Source organism: Heloderma suspectum, chromosome 5 (genome assembly GCF_057233095.1).
Source record: "Heloderma suspectum isolate Gila_16-S chromosome 5, 16-S_ref, whole genome shotgun sequence".
Classification (NCBI taxonomy): Eukaryota; Metazoa; Chordata; class Lepidosauria; order Squamata; family Helodermatidae; genus Heloderma; species Heloderma suspectum.
This window is the reverse complement of record NC_139462.1, coordinates 218,529,854-218,550,367: the sequence shown is the minus strand read 5'-3', so window position 1 is coordinate 218,550,367 and position 20,514 is coordinate 218,529,854. Positions and strand designations below refer to the sequence as shown.

At 43.7% G+C, this 20,514-nt stretch overlaps 2 protein-coding genes across 7 annotated transcripts in view; one reads left to right on the top strand and one right to left on the bottom strand.

Annotated features, from left to right (window-relative positions):
- The window catches only part of CNPY1 (canopy FGF signaling regulator 1), a 105,348-nt gene extending 95,188 nt beyond the window's left edge, over positions 1-10,160 (bottom strand). Inside the window, exons 1-2 of the mRNA XM_084859322.1 lie at positions 10,126-10,160; positions 5,467-5,528 (exon numbers count right to left, since the gene is read on the bottom strand). The gene's annotated coding sequence lies outside the window, so the exon portion shown is untranslated. The remainder of the gene's footprint in view (positions 1-5,466; positions 5,529-10,125) is intronic.
- A 271-nt stretch (positions 10,161-10,431) lies between these two features.
- RBM33 (RNA binding motif protein 33) overlaps positions 10,432-20,514 on the top strand; it is a 118,258-nt gene continuing 108,175 nt past the window's right edge. For all 6 annotated transcript variants that reach the window (XM_084859320.1, XM_084859319.1, XM_084859316.1 and 3 more), the window contains exons 1-2: positions 10,432-10,775; positions 19,368-19,446. In XM_084859320.1, coding sequence (XP_084715446.1) covers positions 10,739-10,775; positions 19,368-19,446 — 116 coding nt within the window. In that variant the 5' untranslated portion in view covers positions 10,432-10,738. The remainder of the gene's footprint in view (positions 10,776-19,367; positions 19,447-20,514) is intronic.

Below are 20,514 nucleotides of genomic sequence, written 5' to 3'. Positions count from 1 at the left end.
AGTGAGAGCTTCAAAGGAACATGTAAATCATGGACTACAAAACTGTTTTAAAATATTCATCTCACAAGCACACTTACATCAGGAAACATGCATACTGTTACTAGTAGGGCAGCAGGCCAGCCCTACTATTAGATGGCGTGTGGTAGCCACTTTAGGTGGCAGATATTGTGAGGCAGGGAGTGGCGGCAAGGTGCTGGAGGACAGAACTGTGTGAGCCACCCAGCCTGCTGCCTTCTGGTGTGGTGGAAAACATTGTCCTGTCACTAGTATTGAAGTAAGATTCAAATGCCACCTTTGGTACATGGAATGGAGTGGGGCAGGAAGAGATCACAGCCTTGTCCTTTGCTTCAGGCAGCAAAATGTCTTGGGCCACCCCTGTAAAGCACACTGTTAGAGATACTTATAGCCTTCTTGAAAATGGGTGTGGTGGTGGAGGTTGGATTTGAACATGAAATATATAATTGTATTCTGAACACTAACCTTCTTCCAGTCTCTCAACATCCAACTGGGTTATCCACATGACATTTTCCTTTAATAATAATAGCCGCCCTCCCTTGAAAACAGGGGTTGGGGTCAAGCTGGGGTCTGGCCTTAAAATGCTGGAAGTTGTCCTGAACATGCACACGAACTAACATTTTGATTTCCTGATCTTCAAGGGAGACACGGCATTATGTTTTGCATTTTGCATCCCTCACCCCCACCCCACTGTTCTGAAAACAGGCAGGTCTTCAAGCCTGAACTGTAGAACTGAGGCCTAGTGGGTGTACCAAATTCCATTGCCAACAAAGTTCTTGCTTTAATAAAAATACTGATTGACCAACTGACAAGCAACAATTGATAGGCAGAGCACCAAATGATCAAGTTAAACCCAAGGCCTCGTTTCACTCAACCAATAACAAGGGTGGCTCTCCCCACTTCTGTAAGCTATAGAAGTTCCAGGGGCGGAGTGGGAGCTTTCTCCAGGGTCTATTTCCTTGCAATAACAGAATGTGTTGGAGACTTATGGGCCTCAACCCAGCTAAAGTAAATCAGAACGAAGTCTCATTGAAACCAATGGTAGACATTAAATGCAACCAAGAGGCCCTGTTGCTTCCAGGGAACTTACAGGATGCTCCTTAGTATGCCTACTTCGGATTAAATCCAAGAGAACACAGTAGGATTTATGTCTCAATAAACACAGGGTTGCACTTAAGTTTAACTGTATTAGGGCCACTGTCTTTGCAATATCTGTTTATAAGAAAGTCTGGGATATATATATATATATATATGTGCACGCACACGCACACATTTAAACACATAAGCAGAGCATATTGGAAGAAAGCAGGCAGCACAACTACTAATCCTGCAATAGATCAGATCTGACTCCACCCCTGCAAGCTAGGCTCCCAGTTGTCTGCCCTGTTCCCTCTGCCACCTCTGTGTGGCTTTAATTTTCTCTTACCAGTTCTTACTTGAAAACCACCTTCACACATATCAGCCTGCACTTTAAGATCAGAAAGAGAGGCCTTTCTCATTTGCCCGCCCATGAGAGCAGTTAGGTGGGTGACCATATGTGAGAGGGCCTTCTCTGCAGTGGCCCCACACCTTTGGAACAACTTGCCATCAGAGGTCTGCCATGCTCTGTCATTGCAGGCTTTTAAGAAGACCTTGAAAACATATGATTTTACTCTGGCCTTTCCTTGATATGACTCTCTGTCAGTAGGTCTATAGGCTGTTGTTCCTGTTATTGTTGTTGGTGGTGGTGCTGGTTTTATTGTCGGCTTTTATTGTTGTTTTTATTGCTATTTCATTCTGTTTGTTTTATTGCTTTTAATATTTTAATTGTTTTTATGTATTTTATTGCTGTGAGCAGCCTTGGGAGGGCTTTTGCCCTGAAAGGCGACCAAGAATGTTTTTAGATACATAAATACATAAATTGAGGATTGGGAGCTCTCTAACAGGTCAGGTGGCAAGGTTTCCTCAAAGATAAGGGAGTCACCCAACAGGGAACTGAGGTAAATGAGGTATCGCATCCACAGCCACTAGCCATCAGCTGAGGAGCTGGCCCTGCTGTCTCTCCTGGAGCATTAATAAGGCCCTGATCCAGAACATGGAGTGCTTCTGGTTTTCTCCTCCCAAGTAGGTTTCAGGGAAGGAAGGCCTTGAATTGCCAAATGAGCACTGGGCCTTCTCCTCTGGGAGTGAGGTTGTAGGATCTGAAGGTTGTAATCAATGATCTGTGTCATCTTGCCAGGGGGTGACCGAAAGTTGGGCCTTGACAAAATGTAGGCTGTGTGAGTAGGGAGGGAAATCACAATATCTCGTGCAGAACTGGGTAAATTTCAGCCATTCGATTTTCTGCGGAAATATCTTGGCTAAAGCCAGGAAACAGAAATGGCAACATAATTCCTTCACCTGTGATTTAAAACAAACACACAAAAAACACCACGCACACATAAGTAAGGGAATCCAGCCAAACGGGCATGGTCACCAAAAGAATGCTTAGAGCCGAAGTTGGAACTGACTGAGCTGGGTGGGTGTCATTGTATCTCCCAGCCAATCAGACAGTGGAGTAGTGGTAAAATTTGAAGTGCAGGTGCTCATCATGACAGCCCTCATAGCCACACCCAGAAGGGGAGTCCAAAAACTCAGGCTACTGTGTTGATCCATATCAACAAACCAGTTCTAGCAGTTTTTGTCTTCACCAGGAGCAGGTTTTTCATAAAGCTAATGGGTTTTAATTGCTTATTCAAGATCAAGCCAACCCAAACTACTCTGCATTACAGCAGAGAACCGTTGTAATGCAAAGTGCAACTGTGAGGATTGCAGCTAAGCTCAGAGGGGACAGGGAATTCTGAGGGGCTGGCAGGTGACATCTGCATATAAAAGTGCGGGTGCTGTGTCCTTGTGAGCCCTGGCTCCACTGCTCTGCTGCAATCGGGCTTCTGAAGTCCTGCAGAGAAACATGGGAGTCTGATACTGAGTAGTCCTTTTAGGCTGGTTAAATGGGTAAGGGCGTGGTCTGATGCAGGTTAGGCAGAAAAAAGTCGTTTTTCCTGTCTAAACATGCATACGATTGCACCCTAAAACACTGGCCTCTAAAGCCCTGCTTCTAGTTCTGTGGGAGGAAGCCATTACATGACATTGCATGACACCTCTACATTTTCTAGCCCTGCACTAATGACTTATTCTGGATTAGTACCACTGCCTGTAATGGAATAAACTCTGAGGTCTACAAAAAGCCCCATTTCAGTGATGGGTGGATTGTGCCCAGAAGAGTTCAAAGAGTTTGTTTTAAGACAAAAAGTCTGCGTTTTCTGCTTCAACAGATTTTTCCTCATGTATTTTGTCCCATGTTTTACTAAATGTCCACTGATGTCATGTGACACAATGCACTGGGATGTATATAGCGACAGGACTGGTGGAGGAGCGTGTCCTGCTGAATTGTGCCCTGTATTAAAAACCCATAACTTGGTAAATATACATCCACATCGAGGCTGAAAGCATCCCTCAGATTGCATGACAGCTCTTTATGTCCCAATTATACTGTAAGTACAGTTTCCAATATAACCGGGTTTATTCACTGCATATTTACTCTATTGATGTGAACATACATATGTAAATGTCTAAACGCTTAGGCTGGGAACGCCTGTTACCTCTTTCAAGTCAGGCAGCAGTCTGCGTGCTCCAAATGAAGGCTGACATCAGAACACGCTGAGCTGTACTTCCAAGGAGAACTATTACAGAAGGATCAAGTGTGTTTCTCATTACCGCATCCCTGCGCGACAATGCAAAGTGATGGTAGGCACGCTCTGAGTAGCATCCTGCGTGACTTTCTTGGCTTGAGCAATGGAATCAAGTAAGGGAGCCATTTCAGGGCAGCTTAAAGAAATAAAGAGACCCCTCTCTTTTTACCAGGTATCAATAAAAAATGGGACAGTTTCGGGTTGAGGCCAATCTACTTCAATGGATTTGTTCCTTCTTTACAAGCCGTTGAGAATGTCAAGTCTTAGCAAAAACATACGCCAGAAAAATCATCTTTCTGGAACTAAAAACTGGCTGTTTTCAGCAACATGATAGCCTGAATTTTAAAAAAATGAAAATGCCATGTAGTTGAGCTGCATTGCTATGGTCCTCCACATGAACAACAGAGCCCAATTGTCAGTCTGCCCCTTGTCAGTACTGAAGCCAGCATACCTCCTTGCTACTCACACTTCACTTGCTGGAAGTAAATTGCCCTGAAATCAGTGGAGCCTACTTCCAAGTGAACATGCAGAGGGGCTTCTCTGCTGCTACGTTTCTGCAGCTTCCTCCAGTGCTGCTGGACTCTTCTTCAGCCTCTCAGTACCCACCTATCAGCCCACCACTAAGAACATAGGAAGAGTTGTGCTCGATGAAACCAAATGTCCATCTAGTCCAGCATTCTGTTCACACAGCGGCCAACCAGCTGCCTGTGGGAAACCCACAAGCAGGATGTGAGTAAGGTAGCACTCTCCCAGTCATGTTCCCCAGCAACTGGTATACAGAGGCATACTGTCTCTGATGCTGGAGGTAGCACATAACTATCAGGTCTAGTAGCCATTGATAGCCATCTCCCCCAGGAATTTGTCCAATCCCTTTTTAAAGCCATCCAAGTTGGTGGCTGTCACGACATCTTGTGATAGCGAATTCCATAGCTTAACTCTGCGCTGTGTGAAGTCCTTCTTTTTATCTGTCCTGAATCTCCCACCATTCACCTTGATGGGATGACCCCATTGGGTTCTGGTATTATGAGACAGGAAGAAAAATGTCTGCTTATCTACTTTCTCCACTCCATGCATAATTTTGTGCACCTCTGTCATGTCTCCCCTCACTCATCTTTTTCCTAAGCTAAACAGTCCCAGATGTCATAACCTTTCCTCATAGGGGAGTTGCTCCAGCCTCTTGCTCATTGGCCATCTTTTTCCTTACCCCATGTGTGATTTAGAATATTACTGCTGCCCAGATGCTTTAGCCCAGTGGTTTTCAAACTGTTTGCTTTGAGGGGACCCTTCCCAGATAGACTTGTCTGTTGTAGAACCCCAACGACTCAGATTTGACAAGCCATTGGCCCATCTAGCTGAGTACCGTCTCCTTTGACTGGTGGCAGAGACCTCTTGGGTGTTACAGAAGATTCTGGGAGGCATTCTAGGGCAAACACTCGGTTCTGCAGAGGGTGGATCACATTTTTGAATGCTCCCCTCTGTGAATAACAACAACAACAACCACCTCAAGCAGAAAACTAGCATAACATGGAGTGGGCATGGCTACTCCATGATGTGTGCAGTTGGAGGCAGTTTTTATCTTATTTTGTCATGGGGAAAAATTCAAAAATGGCATCCACCATTTGTCTGCAGTGTTACAGTCTGCTCTGCCCTCTCAGAATTCTCCCACCTCATTCCGATGCATATAGTTGAAATCTTAGCATCTGAGAAAAGAAAGTTCGATGAGATGGTTTTGTACACTGACCTCATCCGTCTTTCCTTTGAGTAGGTTGCAGTGCCACACACGCAGACAGGAATTCTGTACATCTGCTGTATGAACAGAAAGAAAACCAGTTCAGGCCGTATATCTGTATAGTCAAGCATGTAGCTTGCAGGATTCAGAATGCTGAATAAGCGTAACTAAGACCTGAAAATTAAAAGTGTAGACGTGCCCTAATAAGAATTCCTAATAATTCAGTCTGCTCCACAGCATTTTTCTCCTCCTCCAAGCTTGTCAAAGCTTGTTGCTTTGCTTTCACAGTCACTGGGCATATAATCTTTCTCATTATATGCTAAGCAGGAGACTCCATCATGGAAGGCGAAAGGAACATTCTACCTCAGCCTTGCCCAACCCAGCGCCCTGTATACGTGTTGCACTACAACTCCCATCATCCGCAGGCCATTGGGCACGCTAGCTGGAACGATGGGAATTGTCGTCCAGGTCATCCAGAGGGCGCCAGGTTGGGGAAGGCTGTTCTGTCTGATCCAATATTGGGAGGGATAGCTAACCATTCTGCTGAAACCGGTAGAGGCACACCTTTTAGACCTAATGTCTTGCTAAGTAGGACACTGTCAAAATGGCACTGCTCTCTAAGGATGCACTTGCTATAGGGTCCACCAGTTTTGACCAGCGAAGGTCATAACCCTGAACCACCATGTTGATGAAGAGATCTTTACAGATTGCTGTTGCATATTGGTCCCCAAGAACGAAATATATAATAGGTAAGGCAATAATGTAACCTATTAGACCAAACCAGGGAGTTGCACAGAACTATTTGCATTCTCTTTCATCAATAGATGTTGATCCAGTTAAAGGTATCATCTTACTTGTTTCGCATCTCTCAAGTGTGGAGGCAAAGACAACAACAACAACCTATAACTATTTTTAAAAGGTCTTTTTAATTAAAGGATTTAAACTAACAAGGAGACACCTATGTACCTTTCCCTTATCTTTCCGATAAGGACCTCCTGGGGTAAGCCTGACAAATTCTTATCTCAAAGATAAAAGACCCCACTATGATGGACCTTATCGCTTAATTAAATCCTACTACAATGTACAATGAAGTCAATAATTGGTTATTCAAGATAGCTCTTCAAAAATTGTGTTTTATATTGGATGAGGCATCTCTATTGGCTCACTGCTCCTGTAGTGTGGGATGCAAGGGGATGAGGTTACCCAACTTGTATGTGGAAAGAAACAAATTAATTGAGAACAAGATGTGAAGTTTAATGTGGAGAGTGGATGACAAATGAATCTGTTGGCTTGGCAAGATAATCAAAGGAGCCCAGGGGGAAGCTGGTTTGAATTTTTCCACAGGCCCAAAGAGGCTTGGTCCCTCCTTTCTCTGCCACCATAGAATCAGCAGTCGCTGTGTACACAGATGCTGTTCAGCAGGACGATGCAGGAATAGATTACATCTGAAATCATTTCCAAACCAAGTCGGTTATTGTGTGAGTCACCCTGAGCACTTTTTATTATAGGGCAGCATATAAGTAAAATGCAAAACGGACAAACCACGCGACAATAGAAAATATGGATACAAATTCTCTAATTAATGGAGATCCATTATGAAGATCCATTTTACACCACCGGTGAGAATCAACACACATTACCTATATATTGCCAGGGTTTGAGCCCCTCTTCTGATGTGCGATGGAACATTCCCTTCTTTGTAAATGATTCCCTTTAGGTCACGGGTGGGCAACTTGCGGCTCTCCAGATGTTTTCACCTATAGGTCTCACCATCCCTCACCATTGGCTATGTTGGCTCATGCTGATGGGATCTGTAGGCCAAAACATCTGGAGAACCACAAGTTACTTTATGTGCTGCTTTACTACAGCTGTGGAGCACGTGTTTTGTGTGCTGAAGATCCCTGTTTCAATTCCCACCACCTCGAATGGAAAGGATTGCGGATAGTATGATTCTACAGCCTTGGGGGTCTACCTGGCCCAGGACAAGGCAGCTTCATACGTTACTTCACGCTTACTATACCTCTGTGCAATATCTGGATAAAGCTAGTGAGCGGTTCTAAACAACTGAATATGTTTTGTTTGCCGAAGTTCTACGGAGATACGGAGTCTAACGAGCAACATAACATTTCAGCATGGGATGTTGAAGAACCGAGGGAAGGGCTGCAGTTGTACAGAGAAGGCTGTCCCTAGGGGGTGACAGCAACGAAGGAGCAGCTAAGCGGTCGTCAGAATGGGGCCAAGTGTGGGTGTCGGCTGGAATTTTTCCGGGGCTGGGGGCAAAGCTTCACAGCAGTTTGTGGCTGTAATTCGCGCACATAGCGCGCACTGTTACAACACATCTGTGCACTTTTCTTCTGTGTGCTCTTTGTTGCTTAGCAGCACATTCCATGACATTTAGACACCTACAAAGAGTAGTAGAAGATCCTGGGAACTGAACACCACTAATGCAGAACAGTGTTATATTCAAGAAGCATCATGAACTCCAACAAAACTTTATTTGGAGAGATTATAAAAAAAAAAACACATGGGAAGAAGAGAGAAAAACCCCAAGATGCACAAAACACAGTGAAGCTGTTTTAAGAATATCATAAAATAAATTTTATGGCATTGCTGGCCTTATCATAACATTAGCAACTTCATGTGACTCATCCTAGAACAATTTCCTGAGAGCTCAATCCTATGCATATTTAGACAGAAAAGCATGGGTAGCTGGGGAATGCTGGGAGTTGTAGGCCTTTTTTCTGTCTAAACATGCATAGGATTGCACCCTTAATCTTGGAAACACTGATGAACACTCTCTAGAACAATCTTCCCCAATTTGATGCCCTCCAGATATTTTAGACTACAACCCCAGCATTCCAGACCATTGGCCATTATGGCTGGGGCTGACTGGAGTTGAAGTCCAAAACATCTGAAGGGCACCAGGTTGGGGAAGGCAGCTCTAGAGAGTAGCAGTGGAACCTGTGGGGAGTGTCTTTAGCAGTGGGAGGGGAATGAGTCTGCTCGATCAGGTTTTAGGTTCTAGAGGAGCCTGGACAACTCACTTTATTCACCCTGTTATCAGCCACTTTTTACATCAGCTAACAATACAACTTTTGCATGGCTTGAATGTTAACCTACAGCAAAACTTTGGGAATTGCATACTTTTCCTTGAACTGTACATTTTGTGTATGGTTGCACATTTTTTTAAAAGCCTCAATAGCATCAGACAACAGGTCTACCATTCCTGGTAGATCTGGTGATTGAGCAGTGCTAAGGCCTGGGCACCAGGTCTACTAAGATAGGTAGATCAAGCCTCTGAACAATTTGTATGCCAGCTTTATCCCTCTGTTGTTTCTCATTGGATAGACCTGGTGACCAGACAATGTCTTTCCACCCACAGCTGAAACCCTCCATTCTTTCCATGACTCCCCTCACCCCTGTAATGGCCCTTCTGCTCAATAGGCAGCAAACAATAAATTAAGGTACTTTCACAAGAGGTTTCTTTATTTCTACAATACCTGAGAAAACACTAACTTTTGTGGAGCTGCATGGCGCAGTGTCCCAGCTCCAAAGCCAATACTAAGAAGAGAGATGGAAAGAGGTTCCACTTGTGTGCGTGTGTATCTGTCTGTCTCACAACAACCTGTTCTAAACCTTAATGAATTGCACTGCTGCTACAATCAATTTCACAGCCCCATCTGCATTTCCCTAAAATACCAGCTGTCCTGTCCTGAGCCTTGCTGGAAACTGAAAGTAAGGACAGACAGGGCAGGCACAGCACAGCAGTCCTGTTGCTGTTCTCGGAATGACGTCATGACCGGAACCCGGGAGGGGGCAGTTGCACCCCCTTGCCCCTATGAGCAGATGCCCGTGGCGTCAAGATACAGAAGACTCCTTTACTACAGGGAAGAGCAGCACACTCCTGCAGACCCTGAGTCTTACGATATCCACAATGCACCCTTGCCCACCCTGGTGCCCTCCAGATGTGTTAGACTACAACTCCCAGGATCTCCCAGAATCTGGGAGTTGTAGTCCATTACATCTGGAGGGCACCAGGATGGGCATGGCTGACTGAATGGGTCTTGGCTGGGTAGCGGAGCTGGGAAAGAAAGAGGCCTTGGAGAGCCATTGCTGCCAGTCACAGGTGGCGATCCTGCCAGGCCAAATGGACTCAATGGATCTGACCCAGCCGAAGGCAACTGTATGGGTAAAAACTGAAAGGCAGAACAAGCCACCAAAGCCGTAGTTGATGGCTTTGATTCCTGCTAATTAGAATGTCATCACTGTTTGTTTCTCCTGCTGCCCCAACATTGATTGTAAGCCTGTATTTAGCCAAAACAAGTCAGAGCCTTCAAAAACCAGGAAAGAACCACACAGATGGGAGCGCAAGAGGGGACCGGGAGATGCCCGTGTGACTGTTAGACAAGCAATTACGCCTTACACTGGCGGATGTTCTGCTTGCAACGTAATGTGTTCACATAACTCCCAACCTGTGGCTGCTTATTTATTATTATTATTATTAATAATAATAAAATTAATAACAACAGCAGGTTATTAAGGAGATGGATAGTAATCCATTGAGGCAAGAGAGGAAGTAGAAAGAATTAAGGGCTTTAAATGCCAACTATTTCTCCATGTTTTGTCCCTAGGGAATGCCATGAAGCAGCAGCAAAGATTAAATTGGATTACCTTCTATCTGCCCTGCCGGGAGAGGAAAATCCACCCACAGCAAAAACAACCCCCCCACATTCTGCGCATGCGCCACATCCCTTTGGTATTGAGATTTCAATCTCCGGGGTTCACTCTCCGCCCTTTCCCCAGCCTAGACGCATGCGCATCGCGTTACAGCTGTCGGCCCGCGAGACCATAGAGAGTGGAGGAAGACGGCCCCACTTTTTGATTGTGCGCACGCGCCAAAGGCCCGCGACGTCGCCCTCCAACGCTCTCCTCCCCGCCTCCGCCCTATTTCCAATGCTGCGCAGGCGCGCGCGAAGCGGCTTCTCGGCCTAGTACTCGGGTTAACCAACCAGCGGAGACCAGCCTTTGCCCTCGGAGTCGGGGAGGGGAGCGAAAGAGGAGGACTGGTCCTCCGGTATCCCAGACTGCAACGCGGCGCCATTAGCGTCGCTCATCCCCCTCGCGTCGTCTCTCTGCCTTTTCCCTCAGCCGCCGGCCGCCATGTTGTGCTAGATTTGTGATCGGCGGCGGGCAACTCACCCACCGATAATAACAACCCACCGCTGTCGTGAGAGGCAGGAGGGTCGCGGGCTCCTCACACCGCGTCCGCGCAGGGCCCGGCGCCATGGCAGCCGCCTTGGGAGGAGGCGCAGGAGGCGCAGGTACGGGGTGGGACCTCCGCCCGCAGAGGCCAAGGGGGCGCGGCTGGCTAGCGATATAAGCAGCGGGCCTAAACCGTCTGGCGGGGCAGCCTGTGGGACTCGGCAGCCGGGGAAGGAGGGCAAGAAAGCGTGGGTTATGCGGTCGCCTTGTGCACAGTGTAGCGGGGGGCTTCTGAGCGCCTGTCAGCCCCATCTCGCTGTGAGTTTATTCGGAAGCAAGTCCCTGTGTTCCATGGGGCTTACTCTCGGGTAAAAGCATGTTTGTGTTAGTCACCCGAATTGGGGGGGGGAGTAGATTAGGTGCCGCCCGCGGGAATTGCTAGAAGTTACATGCACTTGGAAGAGTGGAGACATGGATACTATTTGGGACTGGCTTATAAGGGTTTGTTCTGGGGGCGGGCATGGGCATCAGTCCACTGGTGGAGTGGCAGGGACTTCATGAGAGTTAGAGTACTTGGAGCGTTGGGATTACTGGTTGTACAGATTGCTTCAGGGGAGAGGGATTGCTAGAGGCTCAGGGCGTATTTTGGGTCAGCGCGGTGCCTCAAGATGTTGGAGTAATGTAAGTTAGGGGATTGCAGGCAGTATGACGTGCATACAGAGGGGACGCTAGGTGTAGGAGCTGTCCAGGGGATTTGGTAACTGCAGGCAACATGGGGGTGGGCTGCCAGGAGTTCAAGCTAAGCGGTATTTATGGGAATTGAGGACAGGTTATATATGGATTTCTAGAGGTAAGAAAGCTCAAGAGAGGAATCTTGACGCTGTTAGTTCTTATTTTCTCAAAATAGGAGGGGAGCTCATGTCACACTCATGTATAAAACTTAATAATAAGTCTGGTAAAACGTGATGAGTAGAACTGGGGAATAAAACCCGATCAGTCTAATTTTCCGGTAATTCTGATTGGGTAGTTTCTCTCCTTTGACTTTTTAGTGAATAGTAAAGAGGGATAAAGCTCTGAACTGAATAATTTGTATTTACTGCAAAATACCTTGTAATCTTGAATTGCCGCACATTCCCGAGTTTACAATATTCTGCTTATATATATTGGCCCCCACAGTTCATTGCTAGCCTTTGTCATTCATTTTCACCTTATACTGATCCTTCTTTCACCTCTTCTTAGTTGAAGACTCTTCACTCTTAACTGAACTGTCACGTTCTGGACATGTTCCTTATTGCTGTGTGTGCCTTGCAATATTCTTTCACTGTTTATGCCCAATTATACAGTTTTACGTGCTTGTCAAACTCTTACAAATACCTTAAATAAAAGTTTCTGTTTAAGGAATCTTTCCTATTTTGATATCTTCAAGCCTCATCTGCTTGACTGTGTGCTGCATTTGTCCTGCTTTGTTTTGCAGGTCAGCATTACTTTGATATATGGCTATCTCCAAAGTGGTCAGTTTAATTTTTTGGCTCTGTCATCAAGACTTCAACAGTCAAATACTTGGATGACTTAAGTTCTTCGCCTTTTGATATATATGAACTATGAAACATTTCAGTTGGTACTATGACGGAGTTTCTGTTTATGTACTGTACCAAACATAAAATCTCCAATTAAACTCTAATCTGGGTTTATCCCTTACTGCAAGCATAACCCATTCACAGGATTGGGGTTGATTAATGCTTACCTTTGCATGAGGTTAAAGGAAGAGCCAGAGTGATGTAGTAGCTAATGGCTAGAGTGTTGGGCTTAAACCAGAGAGATCCAGAGTCAAATTTCCACTTGGCTACCAAGTTTATTAAGGCTACAATCCTGTGCCCACTTACCTAGGAGCAAGTTCTCTTTAACTCCGTGGGTCTTACAGTAGAAGTCTATTCAGAAGTAAGTGACCTTAGACCATTCACTATCAGCCTAATGTACCTCTCAGGGTTATTAGGATCAAGGAAGTAGGGTAGGACTAGGTATGCTGGCCTGTGCTCCTTGTGGGGAAAGGCAGGGTAAAAATGTAAAGCATGAAATAAGCCTGGATTTAAGAAATATGTCTTCCAAGTACCATGCTAATAATTATAGTACTTTTATCAAGTACACTTTCAACATAAGGCTTAAGAAATCATAGCTATCTTACAGTAGGTCATACTAGTATTGTCTAATCCAGCCTTCCCCAACCTGGTGCCCTCTGGATGTTTTGGACTACAGCTCCCAAGATTTCTGACCACTGGCCATGATGGCTGCAGCTGATGGGAGTTGAAGTCTGAAAGATTTGGAGGGCACTAGGTTGGAGAAGGCTGGTCTATTCTGTCTGCCTGCATCTCTTCAGAGTCTGAAACAGAGGTTTCTGTCAGCTGCTTCCTGATCATTTTAACTGGAGATTGCAAGGGATTGAATTTGGGACCTTCTTAATACAAAGCAGTCGCTCACATTTTCTGGGCCCATGGGAGAAGGCTTGCATTTTGGAGAAGGTAATGCTGTTTCTACTCACTGCCTTCATACAATCACTTCCCCCAAAGCTCATACTTCGATATCTTCATCCAGCAAGGAACAGGATTGGACTAGCCTTTGGCAAACAATTTTTTTATTTAAAAGATTTCTTTGCTATACATGTAACAGTTCAGACATATGGCTGGAGTTCTTTGAGGAGTTTGACCTGTGAACCTGTCCTTTCCTTGTGGATTTAAATGCTTAAAACGTAATGACTGCCACTGATCTAGCTGAGGCTGCCACTTAGTAATAGGCTAGCAAATTGGTATGATGATTACATTGCAAAATTATAATACCTAAGCTTGTAAGCCAGGGGTGGGCAACTTAGACCCTCCAGATGTTTTGGCCTACAACTCCCACTAGTCATAACCAGCATAGCCAATGGTGACAGATGCCGGGAGTTGTAGGCCAAAACATCTGGAGGGCCAGAAGTTGCCCACTCTTGCTATAAACTGTATCAAATGCTTCCACGCATGGTCACAATCTGCACACTTAGCAGATACAAAAGGTTAAGAAGACATCTGATTTAGCAGAAAGGTAGAAACCCTCCTCCACTCCTTTGTACAAATCTTCATCTCATGATGCATAGCGCCCAATCCTTTAGAATCTACTCTCTGTACAAGGAAGAATGTATTTTCTACTGAATGGCTTCTCTTGACAAGAGATGTGTATTGGAATGAGATGGAATGACAGCCTTAAGAGATGTGAGATTGTTATTCCATCCGTAGCAGTCTGAGTCTCCATGCATGTCATAAAATGAGAGGATTCACTTGGACCCAGTGCTGAGTCTTTTGCACCCTCGTAAAAAGGAAGATGGGAAGGGGCAGCATTTGGGCAGAAATATGATATAACTGTGGATAAGTTCTTGATACAGTTTCTTGAGTCCATCTGCCAGACTTGGGAAAGTATAGTGCCTAAAGCGTAATTCTTCCGTTTAAAATATTTCAGCCTAGCTCCTAGGTATCTAAATGGTTTCCAGCCTTTCTGCATAAGGTTTAATCTTTTATATTTATTTTATATTTATAGACTGCTTTTCAGTTAATGTTCATTTAAGCTGTGTTAGAAGCCTGTCACTAGAGACAATATAAGTACATGGGCATGTGCTTGTGAGGTAGGTAGAGGAGAAAGGACAATGTTTTCAGCTCACAATTCTAGCTTCATGTTTTTGTTTTATCTTCTGTTTTGCTCTTGCTATAACGTACTTGGTTAGTTTATTCCTTCGATTGATTTTTAATTAAACTAATTGGTGAGCTTTCAAAAGCCACAGGCAGCTCTGATTGCAGAGATTGCTGTTTTTTCTACATGATGAAAGACGTTTCACAAAACTACCCCAGCATCTGTTGAGACCCAGTGGAACACTGAGAAGCTATTGTTGTCAGTGCTAGAGATGATACAGGCATGGGGTGCAAAAACACATTAGTCCACCACTCTCACTGTTATTTTCCAGCTGTAGCAGTTGCTAAAAATATTTTGGTGAACCTCATAGATTCTAATGCACCCTTTTATATAGTATAAATTCATTTTGTAGTATAAATTCAATTCTGCATTAGGTGGGTAATGCAAGAAATCTTAAATAAGGTTCCCTGTCTCAACAAGCTAAAGCTGCAATCCTAAACATACTTATTAGGGAGTAAGCACCACTGAACATAGTGGAACTCCTTAGTAGATATATATAGAATTGTGCTGCATACCATGTTTCTAAATTATAATTTGGCCAAATTCTTCTTGGCACTTTTTTAGTGAAGTCCCCTTAAATTCCTTAACCTGCAGAATCCCATTTGAAAGTCTGTGGTGTAAATACATACCAGTGCTGTTTAATTTAGCCAAGAGCTGCACATGGATTTTGGAATTCATAATTGAAGATTCCCTACTATTCCTAAAAAGTAAATTCTTGCTCCCTAAATTGCCTGTCCCCCTGTGATATTACATAACCTGTGGCAGCCAAAGGTGACATACACATATTGGGCTGATGCCACAGAGGACCTAGTTAGCTGACATTCAAATATAAAAACTGGCTTATCTCAACAGCTGAGCAGAACAGCCAATGGGATCATGACGTGAAGCAGGCAGCGGAGAACATAGGACCATGTGGAGTGAGGTTCACGGCCCAATGTACCAATGAATCTTTGGCTAACATATGTAGAGATAGGAAGCTTTAAAAGGTCTGTGCGTAACACCTACCTCTTGTCTACCAAGTGGTGTTTTTGAACCATTTTGAAGTTTCATTTTAGCATATAATGGCTGTTTGCACATAACACTAAACCACAGTTTAATGTATCCAGAGGCACCACAGAACAGCGAATCAGCACTTGCCGAGACCTTTTACCATCACTGATTTTTTTTAAAATTACCCTTTTAAAAAAATGGGAGGTGGGTGCTCTGTGAACCACTGCCCTTCACCCTGCTTAGAAATGCGAAATCCTGTGGGGGGGGATAGGAAAAAATGGGTGGGGGGAACCGAGAAATTAAAACACTTCTTTCTGATTTTTCCCCAGTGATTTTTGTGAAATTTGGGGGGAAATGTACCCCCCCAAAATGTTTCTGGATTTTCCCAGTTTTTTGTAGGCCTTCACATCTCTAAGCCTGCAGTATTTACTTTCCCAGGTGGGGCCCAGAGGCATTCTTACAATATGTTTTATTACATTTCTATATGACCCAATAGCCAAAGCTCTCTAGGTGGTTCACAAAACAATGAAGATAACTGGTGGCCTGGTGCTTTGCTTTACAGTGAACCCTGACTGCCTGATAAAATGTTTTATTAAAAAAGGGATTCCTTAGCTATAGCTCATGCCTGGCAAGCTGTGAATAGGTTGGGGAGACTGATGGGTGACCAGCAGGTGGCTGGGGAGGGCAATGGTGGGGACCAGCTGCAGAGGAGGCAGATGAGAAGTGAGAAACATGTGCATGCATGCATGTAGGTAGGTATGTATGTTTGATGTGTGTGTGCTAATTTGTGTAAATGGATGGATGAGGATGAGTGTGGGTGGTGATCCAGGGTGAGAAAGGGGGCACACGTGTGTGTGTATGTATGGGTGATGTTCTGAGGTGAGAGAAGGCATGTGTGTATTTAAAATATTTTCTTACTGTCTTTCGAGGCAGAGTTTCCTCGAGGCAGTTTACAACATAAAATGTTAAAACAGTGGAATATAAAATACAATTAATTAAAACATCAGCTTAAAACATTTAAAATAGCAATAAAAACACACATTTACAAAATTAAAATGGGCATATTGAAACATCCACATCTTTAAAGCCTGGTTACATACAGTCATGGGAAGGAGCTATGTGCACATGGCATGGTGGGGCATTCCATAAGGATGGGGCCATGACAGAAAAGGCCCTATCTCTTGTGCCCACTAACCTATATCTTTCTTGTGGTGTCATAGATTGAGACCCCTTCTGAACAGATTGTTCAGAACCTGAATCTGAATCACCTGAATCCCAAAACCTGAAGGGAAACCCCCTCTTTAATCTGGGATAGATAGTTCCTCTATCAGAATAAGCCATCTTTATACAAAAGTAATTGTCCAGATTTCAAATATACCCAAGTCCTTTCCTTTTATTTAGTTTCTTCATTTTATACAAAGATAGAATAAAATATATTAATAAAAGGCATTATGAATACTAACACCTAAAATAAAATGAAACAAACAGTGTAACCCTTAATATACTTTACTCTCTTATTATATCCCACTGGTACAAAATGTGGGGAGCAGTCTATCCTAAAAGGCAGGGAGGCAATTTCAAAGGAAGGTTGGCTCTCCTCTCCAATCACTCTAACTATTTTAACTTTTCGTTCTCCTTCCAAAAAAGTTAGCTTAATCTTTGGTCTCTAAGCAACCAGTTTTATCTCTCTTCTCTGGAGACAAGGTTTACGTTATAATTTGCTATTGGTTTTCAGAGACCAGAGGATGGCAATTAATAATTGTTCTGACTATCTTTAGCTTTGTAAGCTTGTTAAAAAGAAAAAGAGATGAAGGGTAAACACAATCGTGGGTTCATCATGGAGTCTCTTCCACTTCAGGTAACTTCCACCTAAGATGATGAGGTTATCAATTGTATTAGCTGAAATCAATGGAAATTCCGACAGTGGGCATGTGAGCAGGGTTTCCGTGGATGATGTTAGGGCTTGGGCTGGTTCACATTGGTGCAGGCTGTCCTTCAAAGAGCCTGGACCTATTTAAATTGGGCCTGGAAACTCACTGGCAACCACTGCAACTCTACAGAATCTTCTGTGAATTCTGTAAAATGCCCTCATTTTGTTGATTTCTTATTTATGTATATAATATTAATTATAAACTGCCTTCTGGACCAGGTCCGCCTAAGGTGATGAACAAAATACAAGTATCAAAACATAATAATCAAACTTTAAACATTAAAAATTCAAGAAAAAATAAATACTTTAAAACATAATTCAACCAGTAAAAAAAATCATTTCCAGAGCCACGGCAATACAACATGATAGCCATTTTGTGATGGCACTAATAACGCTTCCTCAATTCCAAATATGCTCACAAGCTCAAAAGGATTAGGGACCTTGGGTCTAGTGCTATGTGCACGAGCAGCAGTGAATTTTGGGTTTATGCGATTTCATCCTTCTTGGTGCAGACACGAGGAGGAGATTGCAGTCTGTCATTTCCCTTTTCAATTAACTGTGCTTACTCATTATGTCCAGACCTGGACAGACTGATTAATACTAACTATGGGCAGTATCCAATTCATCATGAGCACCAACATAAATTGGGTTGTCCTAGCATAAGGGCCTCTAATGCAATGCCAATTGTGTTAGCTGATGCGATGGGTTTTCCAGGGCATTCTGTTGTGCCAGCCAATGCCATTGGCATTGCACTAGAAGTCCCTTCTGCTAGCATAACATAATTTATGTTAGCGCTTGTATCATATTGGATTTAGTGAAAGAAGCCAGCTTCAAATCATAGTTAATGGTTTTGGCTTGTTTGCCTAAACCATAGTTAACATTAACCACAGTTAACATTAACCACAGTTCTCTGTTAGAAGTTACCCCTGATGTCCTATCAACTGAAAATGCGTGCTTCTGATCTCTTCCTTTCAGTAGGCCTTCTGTTCATCTTCTACATATGTTGGGAGTGCCTTTCACTGCACAAAGCCAATAAAGAGTTAAAGAAAATGAAGATTGGGTAGAATTAAAAAAAAAAGTTAACATTATAATGTTAACTTTTGTTTATTTTTTAAATTTATATTCTGTTTTTCCATTAATATACAAGGCAAGTTACATAAAAATCCTAAAAACAATACAAAGCTCAGCTAAGATGTTAACCAACCCAGTTCAAAATAGAGAAGTATAGAAAATGGTTGTTCTGCCACCCAACTTGACAAGGTGCTCTCTACTTGGTATTAATAAACAACAGACTTAAGAGAGCAGTCCTAACCCCTCATTTCTGGCTGTTGATGGCTGGAGGGAGTTAGGATGTAGCAGAGGTGGCCACCTGCTGGCCTCTGCCTGCAGAAAGATGCTCTGACAGTAGGGCAGGCTCTGGTGGCAGTGGCCCCCCGCTGCACCTGTGGAAAGTTGTGCATGCAGGAAGCTACCACCACTGATTTTCCCATCGGCAGTAGCTGGTAGAAAGCCCCCAAAGGTACATTCTCGGGGCGGAACAGAACTGGCTTTGGATTGCTGAATCCAAACCTGCTTCATTCCCTGAAGGGGAACCAATACAGGTCCCTCACCTATTCCAGGCTGGAGACTTGGCATAGGAAAATTCCCCCCTGTGTGAACAGCAGGAGGGGGAACTTTAAAAAACCTGCTTCGCTGGGGGAAAAAGAAAAAAAAATCTGTCCCCACACATTTTTTGCCCTGGCCAGTGGGAGCGGATAGGGTTGTGGATGAGATGGTAGATCTGCCCCATTCCTGCTCCAAGCCCATTTAAGATTACTCTGTAATTTGTTTTTTTGTTGTACATTTTAATCTATGGAATGTGCTGCCTTCACAAGATGTTGTTGTTTCGATTAGTGTTAGGACTGCTGACAAACCAATATGATCTCTTTAAATTTAGTAAATCTAATATGTTTTCTAGTTCTTCCCATAGGACACTGCAAAAGCAAATAAGAATTCTTGAGGAGAAAAAGTTAGTACTGCTGTTTTACAATCTGTGCATTTTCTTCATATGTGCAAATTACTAAATGTCTTCTGTTAACAGATGATGACTTTGATCAGTTTGATAAGCCTGGTGCAGAAAGATCTTGGAGGAGGAGAACTGGAGATGATGACTGGGACAGGTAAGGATTTTTTCATGTTTAGATGCTTTACATGGAATTCCATTTTCCTTTCTTATATGCTGCTGTTTTTTAAAAGTGCAAATTCAGACACTAATGAAGTCATCAGCCTGCCATGTGCATGTCAGGTGCTGAATTGTGGGGAAACTTATACTGCTGCTAAGAGCTCACAGCAAGGGTAGGGTACGTTCTTCAGCCTAAGGGCTGAGTTTTCTGATGGCTAACATTCCGGGTTCCAGTGGTGGATGGGGCCAAAGCAAAACCTTTTTGGGGCCAGTGTGGAAGTGGCAGGGTCACCCCACACTTTCACCTGCACACCCATTCATACATCCACACATAAACACACACAAACATTTACACACTTCCACACAGAGAGACGTTCATGTGCACCCCCACCATTGGTGCTAATGGAAGCTTTTTTTAAACAAGCCCAGTTGCAGGGAGGCAGGGTGAGGAGGTCCTACAGGCTGTCAGAGATTCCCCATCTGTAGCTTATCACTTGGAGACAAGTGTAACATAATGAAGAACATTGCATACTATGCTGACAGCATTAGGCTTGCATTTGCAGTTTGTTTCCTAACTAAATGTAGCTTTTAACAATAGATAACTCTGTGGAGAAATTCCATTTTGTTTAACACACAACATATTTTATCTTAGATAACAACACATATCTTGCTTCTGTGCCTTTAAATCTTTCTTAAGATTTCAAATTAGCTGGGGCCATTTTTTTTGGAGAATGCTAGCAGCAGAAATTAAGAGACCTGAAGGCTAGCACTGTCCTCTGCGATAGGTGTTGTGGTGCAAACAGAGGCCTAAGCAGCATCCTGTGTAAGACAAATTGGGCAGAACAGTGTTGTTGCCTCTCCCTCGTGCAACAGCTCTGAGCCAATTCAAGTTGCTTTAGGAGCTGTGATTGACCAAGAAGCAGAGTTTAATGTGAATTAATATATTAGAAATTTCATAGACCTTATAAGGGGGTGCATATCTATTTTAAAGATTTATATGCTGTTCAAAAACAAACTAAGAATAAAACAAGAGTTAAAAAGCAAGTAAAACATAGCATTGAAAACA